The 20,108-nt window shown below is 41.9% G+C and overlaps 1 protein-coding gene across 2 annotated transcripts in view; it reads left to right on the top strand.

The window, feature by feature from the left end:
• Positions 1–19,550, top strand: part of CDK19 (cyclin dependent kinase 19) — a gene marked incomplete at both ends in the record, with an annotated part of 132,433 nt that extends 112,883 nt beyond the window's left edge. For both annotated transcript variants that reach the window (XM_081997319.1, XM_081997318.1), the window contains 7 exons: positions 1,793–1,936; positions 2,202–2,271; positions 3,485–3,557; positions 9,794–9,891; positions 11,420–11,498; positions 15,489–15,755; positions 19,419–19,550. In XM_081997319.1, coding sequence (XP_081853445.1) covers positions 1,793–1,936; positions 2,202–2,271; positions 3,485–3,557; positions 9,794–9,891; positions 11,420–11,498; positions 15,489–15,755; positions 19,419–19,550 — 863 coding nt within the window. The remainder of the gene's footprint in view (positions 1–1,792; positions 1,937–2,201; positions 2,272–3,484; positions 3,558–9,793; positions 9,892–11,419; positions 11,499–15,488; positions 15,756–19,418) is intronic.
• Between the last annotated feature and the right edge of the window lie 558 nt (positions 19,551–20,108).

The raw sequence follows: 20,108 nt of genomic DNA, 5'->3' as shown, positions 1-20,108 counted from the left end.
GCCACGAGAGCCAAGAGGGCTGCCACTCCTCTGGCCTCTTGGTAAACTATCTCCAAAAGGATTTGCTGTCTAGTATGAAAATGAGTGAATAGATGCTGTTAAATGAAGATGCTATAGTTCAAATAATTTCCATTCTGGAGTAGATAATTTGTGCCTACTACCCAGGCAGGAATTGCGATTAATATGCTGCATTAGCTCCTTGAGCAGATAAAATCCAAAGAGCTAAAGACCTTGTTTTCATGCAGGTAAGGCTAATAAGAAAATCAAAGGAAGATAAAACCCTGAGAAGGTGAGGTAATGCAAGTTACAGAGCAAGTTACACCCTGTCAAAACTGTAGAGTCTGAACGAAATGTTATCAGACTCTCCTGTAAAGGAAGTAGGGAGAAAGGTTCATAAATTGGGACACCCCAAGCTCCACACCTGTAACACGATGGAAATGGAACTGACCTGTTCTGGCAAAGAGAGTGTGATGGCTCTTTTTTATTCCCTACATAAAGAGAGCAGTGCTTTTTCTTTCTTAAGGAGACCATGTGTCTCACAGGCAGCATGGGCCAACCACCACCACTGACAGCAGGTGGGGTCTTGAGTCTCAGGTTAGTTGCAACAAACAGGAGAATTCTCTTGGTGTTCTCGTTAGTCTGAATCTAATAAACCAAACTCCAGTTTGGTAATTTTTTTATCTCTTAGACCTATAAATTAAGGGTAAAGTGTTATCAAATTTAATAGCATATATATAGAAAAAATCCAGAAGGTTTCCCAGGGTCATCTAGTTGAACCTCAGCTGCTAAGCAAGTGTTCGCACTCTTGTATTCAGCAATCTATGCTCATTATTCATCTGATCTCAACATCTTTTCCCAGAGTTATGTCCCAGACACATATTTGTCAATGTAGCAAACCCTTTTTTTTTCTGCTAGTAACCTTCTCACTAACTCACACTTCCATTTTAAGATGCATAGTAAAGCAATTGGATCATACAGAACTCTAAGACGGGTGGTGATAGTAGTAACCAGAACGAATACGTGTAATCTAGAAATTTCTTCTCCTGTAAATGAAACTAATGTTTTTGTCCACAATAGATTTAATTTTGAAAAGCATATTAAGGAGAAATTTATGAAATAGAGGTTGTTATTTTCTTTCATTAAAACACCAGTATATCATGCTGTTGTTTTCTGTAAGTACATGAGATGTGGATGAGACAGTTCAAGTATTTTTCCAGTGGGAGTAATCTGTCAAGTAGTATTTTTTTATTTTTTAAAGTTTGGTAATCACTCTTCTACCCTTGATTAAAATTAGGATCTTGTTTCTCCATTTTAACTAGCTTGCACTATTTGGCTAAATATAGGAGTCATTAGTCTTTTCCTTCTTAGTATTTAATTGGTTATCAGTTATCTGTTTGGAGTTGTTCTGAAATATGTGATAGAACTTTTTTTTTTTCAATGTAATGTATGGTTTGGTTTTGATGATCAGTTGAAATGCTCTTTAAGCTATGTTTTCAGCAAATATTGTGTAAATTTCTGCCATAACTGTGAATACATTAAGTGCTGGACTGCCAGTGTACAACTTGAAGCAGAATTTGGAGACTCTAATTTTCATTGAAAAAACCTGTGTCTCCAGATTTTACCCATTCTTATGTATTATATTAATGCATTATTTTTAAAGTACTATATGTAATTATACTGTGAGGCATTCTAGCTTACTGTGTTATACGGTTGTTGAGAAATTGTGCAGAAACAAAAGCAGAGTGATGAAGTACAGTTGAGTTTTGCATGAATTACCCTCCTTCTTTCTTAGATATTTGGGCAATTGGCTGCATATTTGCTGAACTATTGACTTCGGAACCTATATTTCACTGTCGTCAGGAGGACATCAAAACAAGTAATCCTTTTCATCACGATCAGCTAGATCGCATTTTCAGTGTAATGGGATTCCCTGCAGGTAATTTATTTTTATTAAAGCATCAGATGTAATGCTACTGAGTTGATTTTTTTTTTTTTTTTTTTTTGGTAGAGGAAATTACTAGTTGTTTGTATAGGTACAAAGAAACTCTCAGTTTGATGGATTTGGAAGTGCTGATAATTATGGAATAATAGCACTGGCCAACAAACAAAGTCAAACAACTGCTGTAGTTACTTCTTCTCATGTATTACTTAACCTACACTTTCAGAATTGTAAATGCTTCTCCTTTTTCCCCCCACCAAAGATAAAGATTGGGAAGACATAAGGAAAATGCCAGAATATCCAACTCTTCAGAAAGATTTTAGGAGAACAACGTAAGTGATGATAATGCAATAACAGTTCAGTGAATGTAGCAGAAGTTGGCTCGTATCCTCTGACTTTTTGGGGAGGGGATTTTGGAGTGTTTGGGCTCTAACAGCTGTCCTGTTTGAATTGGCTGTTTTGCTTGAATGGTGTTCTGTCCCTCAGCTGCTTGTTAAAAGCATCAACTGAGTGACCTCCTCATTTCTCTAGAAGGGATTGTTATAAGTGCTATTTAATCTATGGCAGTCACAGACAAATGAGCTTGCTTAAAACACTTGTATTAGCTGTTCAAGATAACTTCATTCATTTTGTGTGAGAAACAATAGGGAAGCACCTCCCTGGTCCTTCTGCCCAGCAGATATGTGGAGACAGTAAAGTAGTGGGACAGAAATTTCTATGGAAGGTAACGTGTTATGAAGGTTGTGATGCAAAGCCTATTTGCATCTCAGATCCTCTGGGATCTGAGAATTTTCTATTTTTAGTGTTTCCTGGTACTTTGGCTAAATTAGTCAAGTGATGGTGGTAGATCAGAGGGTGTAAGGAGCAACACAGACTCTGGAGTAAGGCAGAGGACATGGATTCACAAGTTTTGGATTCTGTTTCCAGCTCTGGTGTGGATTCATTATGCTTGCTTTAGACAAGATACGAAGCTTATCTGTGCACAAAGCTTCTTTCTTTTGAAAATGGCTATAGATAACCCCTGGATTTGTAGATTAAGGCAAGGCACAGGTCATAAACACATTTGGGGCATTTTTGAGCTTGGGAATGATAAGGATTGCATGGTTTGCTGCAGGCTGGGATAAGGGAGACAGAATGGTAAACTAACTGCTCTGCCAGCTGGAAATGATAGCTTAGCTGTTGTGCTTGTTGCGCTGTTATGAACTGCTGTATACTTTCTGTGGCAGAGTTACTTTAGAACACTAGAGTATAAACTTTTAGTTGAGTTTCTCTGTCGTATGCCCATGTCAACAGTTTATCCATACACTATAAAAGTTTCATGTTCCATGGAAATAATCGGTACACAGTTGATCCTACTCCAGTAAGTAAAAAGCACACTTTATGTGTGTAACTACTAGATGACTATCTGACATGTTTTCTGATAGCAGTTCTTTTTACAGTATACTTATTAACGGCTGGTAAATGTTTTTATGATCACTTGGTACAGTTCCATATTCTTACTGCTGTATTATTTCAGAAATGTCTTTGTTTAACTGTATTTTTCAGATATGCCAATAGTAGCCTCATAAAATACATGGAGAAACACAAAGTCAAGCCTGACAGCAAAGTTTTTCTTTTGGTAAGTACAGCTTAGAAATCACTGTGATGGTAGGAATAAAGTGCATTTTTAATGGTAATATCTGTGTCTGTTCTTCTCTCTCAGTCTAATGAACACCGATGTTAAAGCAAGCTATTTATCACTAACTGGCCATTTTTGAGATGTGTTTTCTTCATATACATTCATGCTGAGGGTGTGCTTAAACTGCTGCTGTTGAAGATTTGAAGGTCTTATCTAATTAAGATCTGCAAGGTACTTGTATACCCAGCCTTACCCTTAGGTCTGCTGTGCAAATAGCATCGTGAGTATTACATATCCCTTGATTTTGGGTTGTTTAAGAGAGCTGAAAAGCTCCCAAGAGCTAAAGAGTTTTGTGGAGAAAGGGAAGAGGAAAGGATAAATTTCATTATACCCTGTAGTAATTTTCTTTTTTTTTTTTTTTGTTCCCTCTGATAATAGCCCACTTCTGTTCTGTGGGTGATTCCAAACAGTATCCCATAATATCTATTTGCAGGTTACCTAGTTGAGTCCTTCGTTGTAGGCAAATACAGGGTTGCTCTGTCTAATACAGCATCATTTCTGGATGTCTCTGTGATGACTTAGTGCTGTCTAAATTTAGGAATGAAGTTTGAAGTGACTTTGTTAGTGATGTGAACAGGGAGCCTCTGTAATGAGGCTGTTGGTGCAGCTTGAGTTCTAGTGGTATGTTTTCATCACTAGTTACAGACCCAGCATAGCAGTCTTCCCTGTAGGTCCTGGCAAAGATTTGCTCTTTGACTTGTTAGTAGCTGCTGGATAATGACACAAATAACTGTGGAAACAGAATAGGTTGGTCCCAAGCGGGTGGAAAGGAAGCATTCACATAAGAATTGTGAGACTTCAAGAAAACATAATTAAAATTTCTTAAACTCAACTTACTGGGCTCACATTGGAATCATCTTGCAAGGTGAGCTCTGAAGACATCTACTTTGTAACCTTCATTGATCAGGACTTTCTGCTAACGACTACAGAAAGTGTGGCACACAGAGAAAATATGGCATCAAGTAGACCAGAGCAGGTTAGCAAGTGACTCTTGACAAAGTGGAGGATATTGTGCCACTCTGCTGATTGATGTTGAATGATGATATCTACATGAAGGGCAGAATGTTTTCCATCCAGGAAGAGGCATCTGTTCTCGCTCTCCTGGAAAAGTTACAAGCATAGTATTTTTAGCTGTCGTGTCAGGCCAGTAGAACCTGACAGCAAGCAATCTTGAGAGCTGCTGAGAAGTATGAGACTGTTGATGAAGTCCAGTCTCACAGGCTTTCTGTATTGTGTTAGCAGCTGCTACCCTGAACGCAAATTGTGTCCAGACATTTTTTATTCACCTTCCTAGAAGCAACAGAAAACCAGACTTTGTTCAAGAAAGTTAGTTCACAGTAGCATCAGTACTAGGCAGGATATCTCACTTGGAGTGATGTTGTGTGTGATGTCACCTGGAATAGGCAAACTGATTATATCCTCAGGGGTGGAGGAGGATTGCTAAGGGAATGAGCAGATCATTAAAAGGTCCAAGATATCTTTAGATCTGCTGCTGTGGTACATTAGCCTTATCCTTGAATGACAAAGAATACAGGTCATGTTTGGAGCCAGCTTGTGATGAAGGTGCTATGTGGTAGGAAACTGGAGGAGCTTTCTCTTGAGTATTACTGCAGCAACCGGTTCTGAGGAAGGAGTCCAGGGGGCAGTGGCTGATGTCCTGTACCCTTCTGTCAATGACGACATCTGGTCAGAGGCCATCGGATGGTTGGGGGCCATCTTGGGCTTAGCAGAGGAGCTGGAAGCCTTTGTGCAGCAGGACATCTATGACGTAGTTGCCATCACAGAAACATGGTGGGATGACTCTCATGACTGGAGTGCTGCAATGGATGGCTATAAGCTCTTCCGAAGGGATAGGCATGGAAGGAGAGGCAGTGGGGTGGCTCTGTATGTTAGGGAGTGTTTTGATTGTATAAGAAATCAACAATTGTGAAGACCCACTTGAGTGTTTATGGGTAAGGATGAGGGGGAAGGCAAATGACGCAGATATCCTGCTGGGAGACTGTTAAAGACCTCCCAACCAGGACGAAGAGGCAGATGAGACATTCTATAAGTGACTGGTGGAGGTCTCGCATTCGCTAGCCTTTGTTCTTGTAGGGGACTTCAATCTACCAGACATCTGCTGGAAGTACAACACAGCAGAGAGGAAACAGTCTAGGAAGTTTCTGGAGTGTGTGGAAGATAACTTCCTGATACAGCTGGTAAGTGAGCCTACTGGGGAGGTGCCATGCTTGACCTGCTGTTTACAAACAGAGAAGGACTGGTGGGAGATGTGATGGTTGGAGGCTGTCTTGGGCTTAGCGACCATGACATGATAGAATTCTCAATTCTGAGTGAAGTAAGGAGAGGGGTCAGCAAAACTGCTACCATGGACTTCCGTAGGGCAGACTTTGGCCTGTTCAGGTCACTGGTTGAGAGAGTCCCTTGGGAGACATTCCTGAAGGGCAAAAGGGTCCAGGAAGGCTAGACAGTCTTCAAGAAGGAAATCTTAAAGGCGCAGGAGCAGGCGGTCCCCATGTGCCGTAAGAAGAGCTGGCGGGGAAGGCGACCGGCCTGGCTGAACAGGGAGATTTTGCTGGAACTCGGGGAAAAGAGGAGAGTTTATTACCTCCAGAAGAAGGGGAAGGCAACTCAAGAAGAGTACAAGGATCTCGTTAGGTCAAGCAGAGACAAAATTAGAAAGGCAAAAGCCCAGCTAGAGCTCAATCTGGCCACAGTTGTAAAGGATAACAAAAAATGCTTCTACAAATATATTAACAACAAAAAGAGAGGCAAGGGGAATCTCCATCCCTTACCGGATACGGCGGGGAACATTGTGACTAAGGATGAGGACAAGGCTGAGGTACTTAATGCCTTCTTTGCCTCAGTCTTTAATAGCCAGTCCAGGTATCCGCAGGGTATTCAGCCCCCTGAGCTGGAAGACAGGGATGGAGAACACAATAAACTCCTCATAATCCAGGAGGAAGCAGTTAAGGACCTGTTAATCCACCTGGACACCCACAAGTCTATGGGGCCTGATGGGATCCACCCGAGAGTACTGAGAGAGCTGGCAGAGGAGCTTGCCAAGCCCCTCTCCATCATTTATCAGCAGTCCTGGTTAACAGGGGAGGTCCCAGACAGGTGGAGGCTTACCAATGTGACGCTCATCTACAAGAAAGGCCGGAAGGAGGATCCTGGGAACTACAGGCCTGTCAGCCTGACCTCCGTACCGGGGAAGATCATGGAGTGGTTCATCTTGAGAGTGCTCACAGGGCATCTGCAGGACAACCAAGGGCTCAGGCCCAGCCAGCATGGGTTCATGAAAGGCAGGTCCTGCTTGACCAACCTGATCTCCTTCTATGACCAGGTGACCCGCCTAGTGGATGAGGGAAAGGCTGTGGATGTTGTCTACCTGGACTTTAGTAAAGCTTTTGACAGCGTCTCCCACAGCATTCTCCTGCAGAAACTGGTGGCTCGTAGCTTAGACAGGTTTACTCTTTGCTGGGTAAAGAACTGGCTGGATGGCCGAGCCCAGAGAGTTGTGGTGAATGGTGTTAAATCCGGCTGGCGGCTGGTCACAAGCGGTGTTCCCCAGGGCTCAGTTCTGGGGCCGGTCTTGTTCGATATCTTTATTGATGACCTGGATGAGGGAATCGAGTGCTCCCTCAGTAAGTTTGCAGGTGACACCAAGTTGGGTGGGAGTGTTGATCTGCTGGAGGGTAGGAGGGCTCTGCAGAGGGATCTGGACAGGCTGGATCAATGGGCTGAGGTCACCTGTATGAGGTTCAATAAGGCCAAGTGCCGGGTCCTGCACTTCGGCCACAACAACCCCATGCAACGCTACAGGCTTGGGGAGGAGTGGCTGGAGAGCTGCCCGGCAGAAGAGGGCCTGGGGGTGCTGGTTGACAGCCAGCTGAATATGAGCCGGCAGTGTGCCCAGGTGGCCAAGAAGGCCAACAGCATCCTGGCCTGTATCAGGAATAGTGTGGCCAGCAGGAGCAGGGAAGTGATTGTGCCCCTGTACTCGGCGCTGGTGAGGCCGTACCTTGAATCCTGTGTTCAGCATTGGGCCCCTCACTACAAGAAGGATGCTGAAGTGCTCAGGCGTGTCCAAAGAAGGGCAGCGAAGCTGGTAAGGGATCTGGAGCACAAGTCTTATGAGGAGCAGCTAAGGGAACTGGGGTTGTTCAGTCTGGAGAAGAGGAGGCTGAGGGGAGTCCTTAGCGCTCTCTACAACTACCTGAAAGGGGGTTGTGGTGAGGTGGGTGTTGGTCTCTTCTCCCAACTAACTAGTGATAGGATGAGAGGAAATGGCCTCAAGTTGTGCCAGGGGAGGTTTAGATTGGATATTAGGAAAAATTTCTTCACCGAGAGGGTGGTCACGCCTTGGAACAGGCTGCCCAGGGAGGTGGTGGAGTCACCGTCCCTGGAAGTATTCAAAAAACATGTGGATGTGGCGCTTCGCGACATGGTTTACTGGGCATGGTGGTGTTGGGTTAACAGTTGGACTTGATGATCTTGAAGGTCCTTTCCAACCTTAATGATTCTGTGATTCTGTGGTACCGAAGACCAGGAGTGGCCTTATACAGAACATGAGTGTTTGTCCCTGTGGTCACTGTGGAGGAACTGGGGAGAAGAAATTTGCATCGCCTGTAATGGTGTCACAAGCCACTAAAACTGACAAAAATTTTGCATGTAGGGAGAGGTGGTGATTTGAAATAAAGATACTGAATACCAAAACTGTTGTCTGTATTTATTGTACCATGTGAGGTCACTGTGTAGAGAGGCGACAGGACATGAGAAGTTAAATTTGTTAAGATACACAGGAAATGTAGGGTTAAGGGTTGTCTGACAACAGAAAACACAGTACCTAAGTGTGCCATGCAAACTCTCCAGGTGTGTGCAGTGCAGGACTATCTTGAGGTCTATTTCTGGACAAGCAGCGGGAATCAATTCAGGAGCTGGTTGCAAATGAACTCATAGGTGGAGAGACAGTCCAAATAGCTCTTTGTTGTGTTGTGAGTCTGTTGAGGTGCATGGCTCATAAAGTATGGGAATTAGGAAGGGTGGAAAGGAAGTGGTAAAAGCACAGAGAATTTTATAAGACCTCATCTACAAAGCAGGGTTAACTACAAGTATTGAGAAAGGAAATACAGGGAATCATCTCTCTTGATGAGGATGAGTGCTTTTACTGAGACTGTTTACTGTACCATATATATAGAACATAAAATTGTATATCAGATTTTTTGACTTACTGGAACAGAAAGCCCCAAACACCTGCGCCAAAATCACATTCTTTTGCTGAATATCGGGAGAGTTTTTGTTGGAGGCCTGGAAGGTAAGAGTTTGAGCTAAGATGTCCTTTGGAGAAGGAATTTTATTTTCACTGTTGACTTGAATTAAGAGAGTACTGTGTGAGAGCAGGATACTGTATGATGTAGTTTGAGCACCCAAATGTCCTACTGTGAGTTTATCAGAATGTGGTAAGTCAGTATTTAAAATAGTATGTTATCCCTGTAATTCCTGTTTCATACTACTAATGTATTGTAATCCTCTTTTATAGCCTGCTGCAGTCAACAGCATTCTAACTAATAAATTTATTACTGCTTTCCTCCTAGCAAGGAAGAAAGATTACTAGGAAGAGTCTGGTGCTCTTCTTTCTCATTTCAATACCAATTAGAGTGGGACTGGGAGCTGCGTGAGTGGCAGAGTACTCTGACTCTGGAATGTCACCAGTGCGAGGAATGAAGATTTATTGTTTCTGTCCCTAAAGCAATATGGAGAGTCCTGGTCATGTTCAGTCTCTTCTGACACTTTTTTCCTCTTGTGTCAGCAGTATGGAACAGTATAAAAGCCATACATGTGCCTAAACAAAACTCCCATTATTTAGAAATGATGCTTTTTGAACCTGTAATAGCTGAATTTAGTGTGTCACTTAGCAGAGTGGTTCAGCCTTAGCAATTAATATTGCCTGATGTACTTAACTCTATTTCTTACGTGAGAAGTGCTCCACAGCCCTAGTACTTTGATGGATGTGCATTCTAGTTCTTGGGAACTTCACTGAACAAGCAATGCTAACTTAGACTTGTCTGGACAAGCCACAAATAATTTAATGATCCACCATCCAAGTCATATAAGTCATAGTTTGAAAAATGGTAGTTTGATAAGCTTTTTTCTGTTTTTAACCTTATGCTTTGCAGCTTCAGAAGCTTCTTACTATGGACCCTACAAAGAGAATTACCTCAGAGCAGGCTTTGCAGGACCCCTACTTTCAAGAGGATCCTCTGCCTACATCAGAGTATGTATTCCGTCTTCTGTGCTTTTCAGGGGTGTCTTTCCGCTAAATGCTAATCCCTGCAATGAGATGACAACTGAAAAATTCACAGATATCTACCTATATCCACAAGAAGTAGTAGTTCAGGCATGCTCACTAGAAACTATTAGTGTAGTACCGAAGTGTCTGTATTTACTGGTGCCAGAACTGAGTGATCGTGGACAATAACCCAGTAGCACGCTGGCGTTGTAATTCTGAACGTACTACCAAAGCTAGTGTGACAATATTATTGCATTATTTGAAGAATCAATCTGTGCCATGTTCTGATCTGCCTTAGCCTCACAGAGCCCTGTTCTCCATTGCCAGGCTTCATTGTGGCTCTCCCTGGGACTAGGACAGTTCTCTGACCTACAGCCCCTTCCCATGCCCTCTTGCACAGGGTAGAAGTACAAGGAGACAAAAGTGGAAGAGATCAACAACTACCTAAAATCCCACAGGTCCCTTGTTCAGAAGGCTTGAGAGTACAGATACTGTCATGAAAAATTCAAATTATATATTCAATTCCTACTGTCAGACTTTCCTCTTCCAGTTTCTCTTCCCAGTTTTCAGAAGCATGGTGGTTCATAGCACTATGATCTGTAGGAGCTGGATGCAGGGAGACTTCCACCTTTGATTTCACTGCTTCCTCAGCTAGCAGGCAACACTAAAAGGAGGGAACAGCCACTGGAGTGCAAAAGGAGTCTAGTTGAGACTAGTTGGGGTTTTTTTTCTTTCTTTTTCTGTTTGGATAAGCCAAACACTACATATCAGCTAGATTAGGAACTGTTTGCATGCTTTAAAAAATCAGGTCACGTTGATTGTATTCTGAATGTGGGCACAGAAATCTAAGAAATTAATACTGGTCAAGATCTACCAGTAATTTTCTATTTAGTGTTTATCTTATGCTGTCCTATGTATAGCTGTAGCTCCCCGTGGATTACAGAATAGCATTATGATAAAGTCTCTGCCATAAACATGAAGGAGTGTTCCAAATCCCATTAGCCAGCTGAATTTAAAAGCTATCTTTTTTCTCTAAACAAGACCAGAGAAGCTAATTGAAAGTAACTCTGCAGGTGTGATTGGCAAATATATACAAGCCTGCTGTAAGCAAAGGCGGGCTCATAAAACACTAATGCTCTTTGGATCAGGCCCTTTATTCAGTGAGCCGTGCATGTTCCAACTAGGTGTTGTGGAACCTCTGACACCATGTTTGTTCATTTTGCCATCTGGATCAACAAGTGGTCGTTCTGGCATTCGGGCATGCCCAACCGTGCCATGATTTCTAAATGATGGCTTCATGCCAACAGCAAGGAGACCTGACATTATGATCAGCACCTAGCTGCTGGTATCTGCTGCTATCTTGGGTGCTCAGTGCCACTCACTTACAGACACGGAACTCATGAAATACAAGAAATTAAATTGTGTTATATTCACTTCTTTTTAATATAGCATTAAGTAAAATGTATGTCATATGTACATATTTGTGGAGTGTTTACTGTTTACTGTGTTTCAGTGTATTTGCTGGCTGTCAGATTCCATATCCTAAAAGAGAATTCCTCAATGAAGATGAACCTGAAGAGAAAGGGGATAAGGTATAATAAACTCCTCTTATTGCATACTTAAAAAAAAAAAAAAAAAAAAAGTCATGATGCTACCAAACGAAAACTAATGAAACATGAAGAGTTAACAAAAAATGTGTTTTCCAAGCAAGGCTCTCTTAAGACTGCTGCTTCCCAGACAGATTAAAAATACCAGATGACTTTGGGATGTCTCAGGCGGTATCACCAGCATGGTTTGCCCTGACCTGCGGGGAATGAGCTGGATGGGTTGTTCTGTGAGCAGTAGCCTGCTTTCAGCTGCCGTCATTCCAAGAGGACCTTGCTACCTCCTCCTGCATCGCATGATGAAAATACATTGTGATCACATTAAAAGAATGGCAGTTCCATTGTATGACTGGCACACATCCAGCCATTTGAAAGTAGATGGCTGTCAGGGTCTCAAACAGTGGCAGTCTGCTTCTGGCACTACATCAGAACATTTCATCCATCTGCACGCAGTTTCCTGATCGTGTTTTAAGGGCCCTCACACAAAGGAGTAATAAGGAGCATGAACTGTTCTGGTAGCGACAATCTGCTCTCAATACTTTCTTTCCCATAGACTCATAGACATGGGCAAGGATTTGTTTGTGTGCATAGTAAGTTTTGGTGTGTTTGCAGCATAATCTGACCTGCTTTGTGCACGTAGCTCGGCTCTGCTACCTGACCGCAGTGATTGTCCCACCATGCTATGAAGGCTGGACAATGGTGCTATAGTGTATGAAACAGCTTGTTATTTTTGCTTAAAAGTGTACAGTGAGATATCAGCAGTAATGAATAGCTAGCAGAATGTGAAGAAAACAGCCTTAAATCGTAATTATCTGAAGACTACATGAGAAGGACTTCTGGAGAAACCATTTGACTGCATGCAGCTTCTGTTTCCAGATTTTTTGCGTAACATGAGAAACTAGCTGAGTTTAAAGTATGCCTATCACAACATGTTTCAGACAGCAAATTTTGTTTTCGGGACAGCAATTGTAAATTTTTCTGTACTGAGAACAAGTGGTAACATCCTGGATTTTTGTGTCCAGATAGTTTTTTCAAAAAGAAGAAACAGACACCTAAGCAAAAATACAATGGAAGTCATGATACTGATTCGGTTGTAATTTAGTTACTAGTTTTGCTTCAACTCTCACAGCTTCAAAACCAAGAACAAACCTTATGAATTAAATGACTCTGACTTTTGTTAAGTCAGTGTATTTAAAAGTAAATATCTGTCTTTTTCATGGGAGTGTTGGGGGGAAAACAATGGCATGTTTATATTCAAAACAGCCATTATACCAATGGTCTTTGAGGTTGTTGGGGACAGTCACGTATTTATGCACACTCCAAATTAAACTTTCAGACCCTTTAGGTACTGTAAGTCACGCATTACTCATTCTGTGTGTTCCCACAGTGTAGAAAATGTGAAGGTAAAGGATATTCTGCAAGTTGGATCTGTGCCATGTTTTGTTTCTTTATTATGTTGTTGCAAGTGAAAGGATTGGTTTTTTTTTTAAAGTGTTAGTTTCTGGTTTGTTTTTAAAACCATAAATACCTGTATAGTCCTTTGGAAACGTAGAGGAGTTCTCTGTGTTTGTTTATTTGGAACTTGCATCTGAATTGCATAACCTTTAACATAAGCATCTGTTCTTCGAAATGGTCAATTGTTAGTCAACAAAGCCAAAATGAGTGTTTGTAAAACAAAGTGAAAAGATTCTTTTCTCATTCAAATTCTGTTAGGCAAGTTTCTGCTGGGTTTGTTCATAGGTAGGACTGGAATTTCATTTTGGTAATTTGTGCCTGAGAGGTGACCTGTGGTAATATGTTGCTAACTGTAGACCTTTTACAGGTTTATTCGTTTAGGAACCACCATGAACTAGACTGACCTGAGGACAATGTTTTTGCTGGCGTAAGCTGTTTTTGCACGCTAAGGTGGTGCAGCTAGACCCCAGCCAGGGTCTGACAGAGTAGATCTCAGTCTCTACCCAGGCAGTAGCAATAGTAGCTGCACAGAAGAGCAAGCTCAGACTAGTCAGGTAAATTTTGTGCTAATATCCAAAGTGCAAAACATGAGACCTACGACGAACTGTTGTCTTTAATTGTGAGAGTCCCTGCAATACTTGTTTACACATAACAAAATTGCAGTTTTTCAGCTCTCTCAGTAACAGCCACCTCATTTGTGTCCAAGCCGCCCCTCTGAAAACACGAATTTTGAAATTCTAGCATAAATACAGCCATAGTCGTTGGTGTTTGTATAAGTGAAACTCAAACTGTTATGAAAAGATGAATTGCTTCTCAACAGTTCTTTTTTTTTTTTAATACAAGCTAGCTTGATTAACTTTTAAAATTATTGAAATTTAAATCTCCCGGGAAGCAGAATCTGACTGAGATGGGATTTGAGGACTACAAGCAGGAGGATACATTATTGGTTTTGCTAAATGTGAAATGGAAATGCAAGCCACCTCTAAGTCCTTGAAGATGCAAGGCTTCTTTGTAATCTTAAATGAGTACATCATTGCAAAATTTCATCTGACTGTATCTTGGGAGACCGTTGTGATGAATGGCATAGATACAGATCTTTTATGTCATTTATCTGAGGTAACTAAATGCCTTTTGGTGATTGGTGGCATCAAGAATTTTCTGCTAGTGGCAACTGCCTGTCATGATTTCTGAGAAACTGTTAAAGTGAGGTTTTTATGAAAGGCTCCCATACTAAAGCTTTAATAATTATATAAGCAGATATTCTAGGGAAAAAAGACTACCCTTAAATGTTCTGTACAGTATATTGGGGGGAGGGTAGGTAAGGCTTTTTAATTCAAGCCATGACAATTGTAGTTTTTTTCCATTATGAACAAGTGACATATCTCACAGTTGGAGCAAAATTGCTCTTCTCTGCAATTCTCTTAAGGCGCTTTAGTGCTCTGATGAGCCATCCGTGGTGCTTGAAAGCAGATAAATGGGTGATCTTTCCTTGTAACTGTCTAACCATGGAGGGCAGAGTTGCACTCTGCTGGTTTTCTAACATTCCCTCTAGTTCCCTAATACTTTTTTTAGCCTGTAGCCCTCTGAAGCCAGAAGAGTACAATGTCTTTTGCTCTTGTGTTCCCCTTCTTAACCTTTTTCTCCCTTTTACGGCCCTTTTCTTTTTGTCTCTCTTCCTGCTAGGTCCCAGTGTCATCTTAATTGTCTGGCTTCTCTTCCTTTGCTAGTCTTGTCCTTCCCTTGCCAGATTCTTCCCTTTGGCTGTTTCCTCCTCTTTTGTCTTCAATTATTTGTCTCTGGTCTATTTGTACTTTTCTGCTATTTCAGTAAGATTTTCTGAGCCTATACCTAGTGCACCGCGCTGGACCGTATTCCAGCATACCACACTTCGCAAGGTACTTAAATGCACAGGAGAGCAAAACAGTAATGAAACCCATTTCTCGTTCTGCCACAGAATTTCCTCACAACCTGGAAGAAATGACATCATTTCTCTGGTCTCGGTTTGCTTACCTTTCTGGCAGTAATGCTGCCAACCTCCTTCGGGTTATTGTAACATGTCATTTGCCAAAGATTGAAAAGTGGTTTTGATTCTGACTGAACAAGGCTGTTGAAGCACTTAGAATAATTTACTGTGGTTCACCACGTCTGCCACTGAGCACTGGTGAAATCTGGGGGGGGACGTTGATTCAGCTCATTAGGTGGTTACTGCTTCATCAATGGTTCCTTCCATCCTCCTCTCTGAGTGCTTGGCTAGCTGTAGGAGGCACTAGGCTGGCCTTCCAGTTTTCGTCCAGCTTGCTTTGTTAAAAAACCAGAACGACCACAAATGGGATACCCCCACGAAGCGTGCCAGCGCGTACCAAGGATGCATTTCTCCCGACGCGCGGCCTTGCTGTGTTTTCCCATCGAGCAGGCGGCCCTGCCTCCCTCTCCACAGGCATGGTGGCAGCGGGGTTGGCAACTCCATAAAGCTCACAAACTCATGCAGAGCAAGTGACCGTGTTGTGTCGCTTCTTCCCCTAGAATCAACAGCAGCAGAATCAACATCAGCAGCAAACAGCACCTCAGCAGCAGCCGCAGGCAGCGCCGCAGCAGCCGCAGCCGCAGCAGCAGAACAGCACCCAGACCAACGGGACGGCCGGTGGCGCTGGCGCGGGAGGAGGGGGAGCGGGCGCGACACTCCAGCACAGCCAGGACTCCAGCCTCAACCAGGTGCCTCCGAACAAGAAACCACGCATAGGGCCTTCAGGCGCTAACTCAGGCGGGCCTGTCATGCCTTCAGATTATCAGGTGCCTCTTGAATTTTTGCTGCTTCTGATACTGTAGGGCCGAAATGTCGTTTTCCCCCTTCCCCACTACAAGAGCAGACCATGTTTTAATGACTTCCTCATGTAACCTGAGCAGGTGTGCTATGATATATTAGATAAAAATGTGGGTTTAAAGGTTTAAAGTAAAAAGGGTTTGTTCTGTGGTTAGTAATTTTCTATAGAATACCAGTCCGTGTTGTATCTGCTGCACCCTGTGAAGTGTTGAGGACTAGTCCACTCCAGAAAGCACTCAAATATATGCATAACTTTATGTTTGAGGGTAATCTTACTGAAGCCAGTAATGCAATTTCATGCACGTAAATGCTGCGTTAGATGAAGCTCAGGATACTCAGCTCTTGGCAATATTAAATCCTGTGTGAGAAGCAGATCTGAGTGAGAAGCGGATCCGAGAAGATCCTGAAAAGCAGAAGCAAAGCTAGAACCAGGTGCTCTCATTTGATTCCTGCTTCATTTTACCTCCTATCATCACATGTATGGAGCAGTTCTCTAGTTTATTCTAGTATCTTGCTAAGTCGTCTTCTAATGTTAAAGAAAAAAATGCATGTTAGCATAGGAATGATGTTTTGGTTCATCAGTATGATTCATGCTGATGTAGGGTACAAAGACATGCATTGTTTCTAATGTGACTGAAGTTGAATAAGTTTCATGGTTTCCAGTACAGTAGTATCACTGAAGTATTTTTGGGTTTGCATACTTGTCTTTGCTTACTAGAGTTATATTTTCCACTGAAAAAGTGACTTACGCTAAATATAGAAAGCATCAAACTTACCAGGATCTTCAGTACTTGTGAGTTTATACTTTCTGGGACAGTAATGAGTTGAAAGCCAAATAAGAAAAAGGTAGATATTAAAGGCAGATTTTAAAAGGTGTTAGGGATTCCGTCTGCTACTAGCCTTCGAGAGGATCCCACCTTGGGGAATGGTCTTTTCAGGCTGCTTTAAACTTAAAATAAGTAGCGTTAAAAAACCCAGCTCTGAAGTTGCCTTGACATAGCCCTCCAGACCTTCTCCGCAGACAATTGATTTCTCCATGCCAGACATTTTTTCTCCCATTTCTGTTTTACTGTTTTAATTATAAATTATCATGAAGGCATTGAGGGAAATTTAAGGGTAAAGACAACTAGGTTTCTTTTTTGAAAAGTTCCAGACAGGCTTGAGGTCTGGACAGATCACTGCAGCTGTCTCGCTACACAGTATTTATGGCTGGCCTGTTTTGGTCTGTATTTTGAGGACTGGTGTGCTGCGTTTGATGATATCCATTATAGAATCCTTATACAGCTCTCTGAACTGTTGGCAAACTTCCCCCATACAAGTTGCTAGCAGTCTAAATATCTTTTTTTTCTGATAGCTAGATTTTTTTTTTTTACCCCCTATGACCCTTTCCTTCTAAACTTTAACAGCACAGGCATCCAAATGATGATCTGTATGTTTCCTTTACGTCACTCACTAAATTGTATGGTCTGATTATCCATTTTTACACTTGTGTTTGGCTATCTGCCCTTAAATTCTAGCTGACTGTCTTCTGTTCCAGAAAGGAATGTCTGCAATTTGTCCAAGTCTGACTTCGTTAAAAACAAATTCTCTTCTGTGGAACAGAAATAAGCATGGGCAAGTTAATGCATTCTTGTAGTCTTATGGCATTAATTTTACTCCGTTATCTCTTATTCAGAAGTAGGAAGAAGATTCCCTTTGCGTTGAGTTTCATTTAACTTGTCATCTAAAATGTCCGTTGAAATTTTTTTGTAGTTCACCAACCTCAATATATGTTGCTTCCACAAACGACAGTGCGAATTCCTCGTTGAATTTTACTGAGCATTCCTTATGTCACCTGGTTATTTTTCGTAGCATGATGAGCTGATGCTTTTCATCCAGAAGGAGTTCCAATAAGGTCATAGCATTTATCACAATTCTTTCTCTTTTCTGCTAGAAGTTGCAAAAACTTTCAGTTTTGAGACAAATTCCAGGTTTCAGACACACTGTTAACAAACTAACCATGCAGGCCAAGCATGATCTGGTTATTAACAGCATACAGGCTGCTGGGAGACATCTCTGCCAAAGCCAGTGCGCTGAGCTGCTGTCTCCCAAACTGACCCTTACAAACAAGTGAAGTTACTCTATACAACTATTAGTTATGTTGATATTGTATTGAGATACAGAGGTCTGCAAGATTGGATTGTTACCTCTCTCTTTTTAGCTTCACTGTGTTTCACCTTGAACGCAACCTGCATATTCCTACATTACACACAACACAGAAGAAGCAATGGGATATTTTTAGGGTTTACTATGTTTTACGGTTTATGTAAAATTAAAGGTATAAAGCTATGTACAGAAACAAAGGGCAGAAGTGTTTTTTTATGCTGCCTGAACTTTAGGTTCCTGCTCTTCATCATCCAGCTGAAAAGTTGTCAGGAGGCTTTCACAGCTCTCCTGGTTGGCATCCAATGGTTAGATGAGACCACTGGCTGGGGTATTGCCTTCACTGAACAGATTCTTGGTCTGTGGAGGGTGTGGTATTCTTACAGACCCATTGCCTCCATGGGATTTCCATTCAGAACTCAAACTTCTCCAGAGGCTTTCTGTAACTCATAATCCTCATATTTAATCAGAAAGTAGGTTCTTAACACTTTTCCTAGATGATTGCTGTTGGCCACATTCTTGCCGATGGCCCTTGGACATAGCCAAGTAGAACCATCAGCTAGACAGTGAACAGAACTCTGTTGAATGGCTGCCTGACCCTGTACTTGGCTGGAAACAGTTTGCTGACTGCAAATAGTTTTGGGGTTTTTTGTAGACTCTTCTTTCTTGCGGGTTGGGGTGGAGTTTGCCTCGCTAGAGGGTCTCCTGTCCATTGAGCAGTACTTTTCATGCAAAGTGATTTTGCAGCTTGCATTATTTAGCAGCTCATTATTAATTCTGGACAGGGAATGGATATGGTAATAAAATGGCAAATTCAGCAGACTGGAGGCTGCAAATGAGCTGAGGTTGGGGTCCACTAAGCTAACATCCCTTACAATGGAGGGGGGAAATGAATGTAAGGTTATTGCACATACGCATGCCCATCTTTAAGCAGTTGTCCTTGCTTCCAGTAGATAAGGCAACAGGTTGAAAGACACCTAAAATTATATTATTTTATCCTACTGCACATTTTTTCATTAAGATAAATTGAGTTAACTCCTAGGTCATGGTTGTCTTTTTCTCAGAAACAGGGTAAATTGTTTCTCTGTAACATTTTGTATTACCTACCTCGAAAAGGGTGTTTGTGGCCTTGGCAGTTTGTTTTTGCATTAATAGCACTTATAATTTAGATAGATGTAAGTTTAAGAAACAGGTGAATTTTGGAGTCTGCTCTCTCTTATGTCTTGTGTATTTTTCCTTCAAAAATGGGTGTGTACATGCTGTACTTCTAGGTGTCTGCCAGTGACCTTAGGCATTTTGTGTACTGTGTTAAGGCTGATTGCAGATCAGATTGATTACTTGTTTTATGGGACCTTAAACAGTAACTCTGTTTAATCAGCTTCTCCAACAGTCACATTTTAATGAGCTTCAGAGAGGTTAAAATTCTCCTGAGCTGCGTAGTCCTAACAGGCTGGTTTCCATTCCCCTGATCCCACTCTCTTTTCCTGCAGCACTCCAGCTCACGCCTGAGTTACCAAAGCAACATTCAGGGATCTTCTCAGTCCCAGAGTACAATGGGCTATTCCACGTCGTCTCAGCAGAGCTCCCAGTATCACCAATCTCATCAGTCTCACAGGTACTGAGAGGGCTGACAGACTGCACTCGGAAAGGAACGGACTAAAAGCCAGAAGACTCCAGCAATATGAAGTTCATAACAATGAGAAGAACCAAAAATACAGACTATGATGCAGAATTAAAGTTCACAATGACAAAAGGAAAACTTCACTCACTGAAGACTTTTCCCCCCTGCTCCCTGTCCCTTTATTGCCGAAAAGGAGATTCTCGTGAAGTTTTCCTTCCTCCCTGCCCCTGCATGTGCTCCGTTGTGGTTACTCTAATGAACCCTCCTGATCTGAACCCAGCACTTAACTTCTTTAACCTTTGGAATTTTGAAGGATTCCTGGTGCACCTTCCTTATGCTGTAGTGATTGCCATAAATCTGTCTTTTCAATCTCTTTGATGGGATTTTAAAGTTTTAAAATCTTGAACTCCCAGGCTTTCAAGCTTGTATATAGTTAGTTTTATACTAGGCAAACCAGTTTAGCTATACAGGTATATTGCACCTTTTTAAAGCACTATGTTATTTTCACAGGATATTACTGTTTTGCTCATGGATGTCAAGAACAGCAAAATTTTACTGT

The sequence above is a fragment of the Phaethon aethereus genome (assembly GCF_964289735.1).
Source record: "Phaethon aethereus genome assembly, chromosome: 3".
Lineage (NCBI taxonomy): Eukaryota > Metazoa > Chordata > Aves > Phaethontiformes > Phaethontidae > Phaethon > Phaethon aethereus.
The sequence above is the reverse complement of the archived record's forward strand: the minus strand, read 5'-3'. Positions and strand labels throughout refer to the sequence as shown.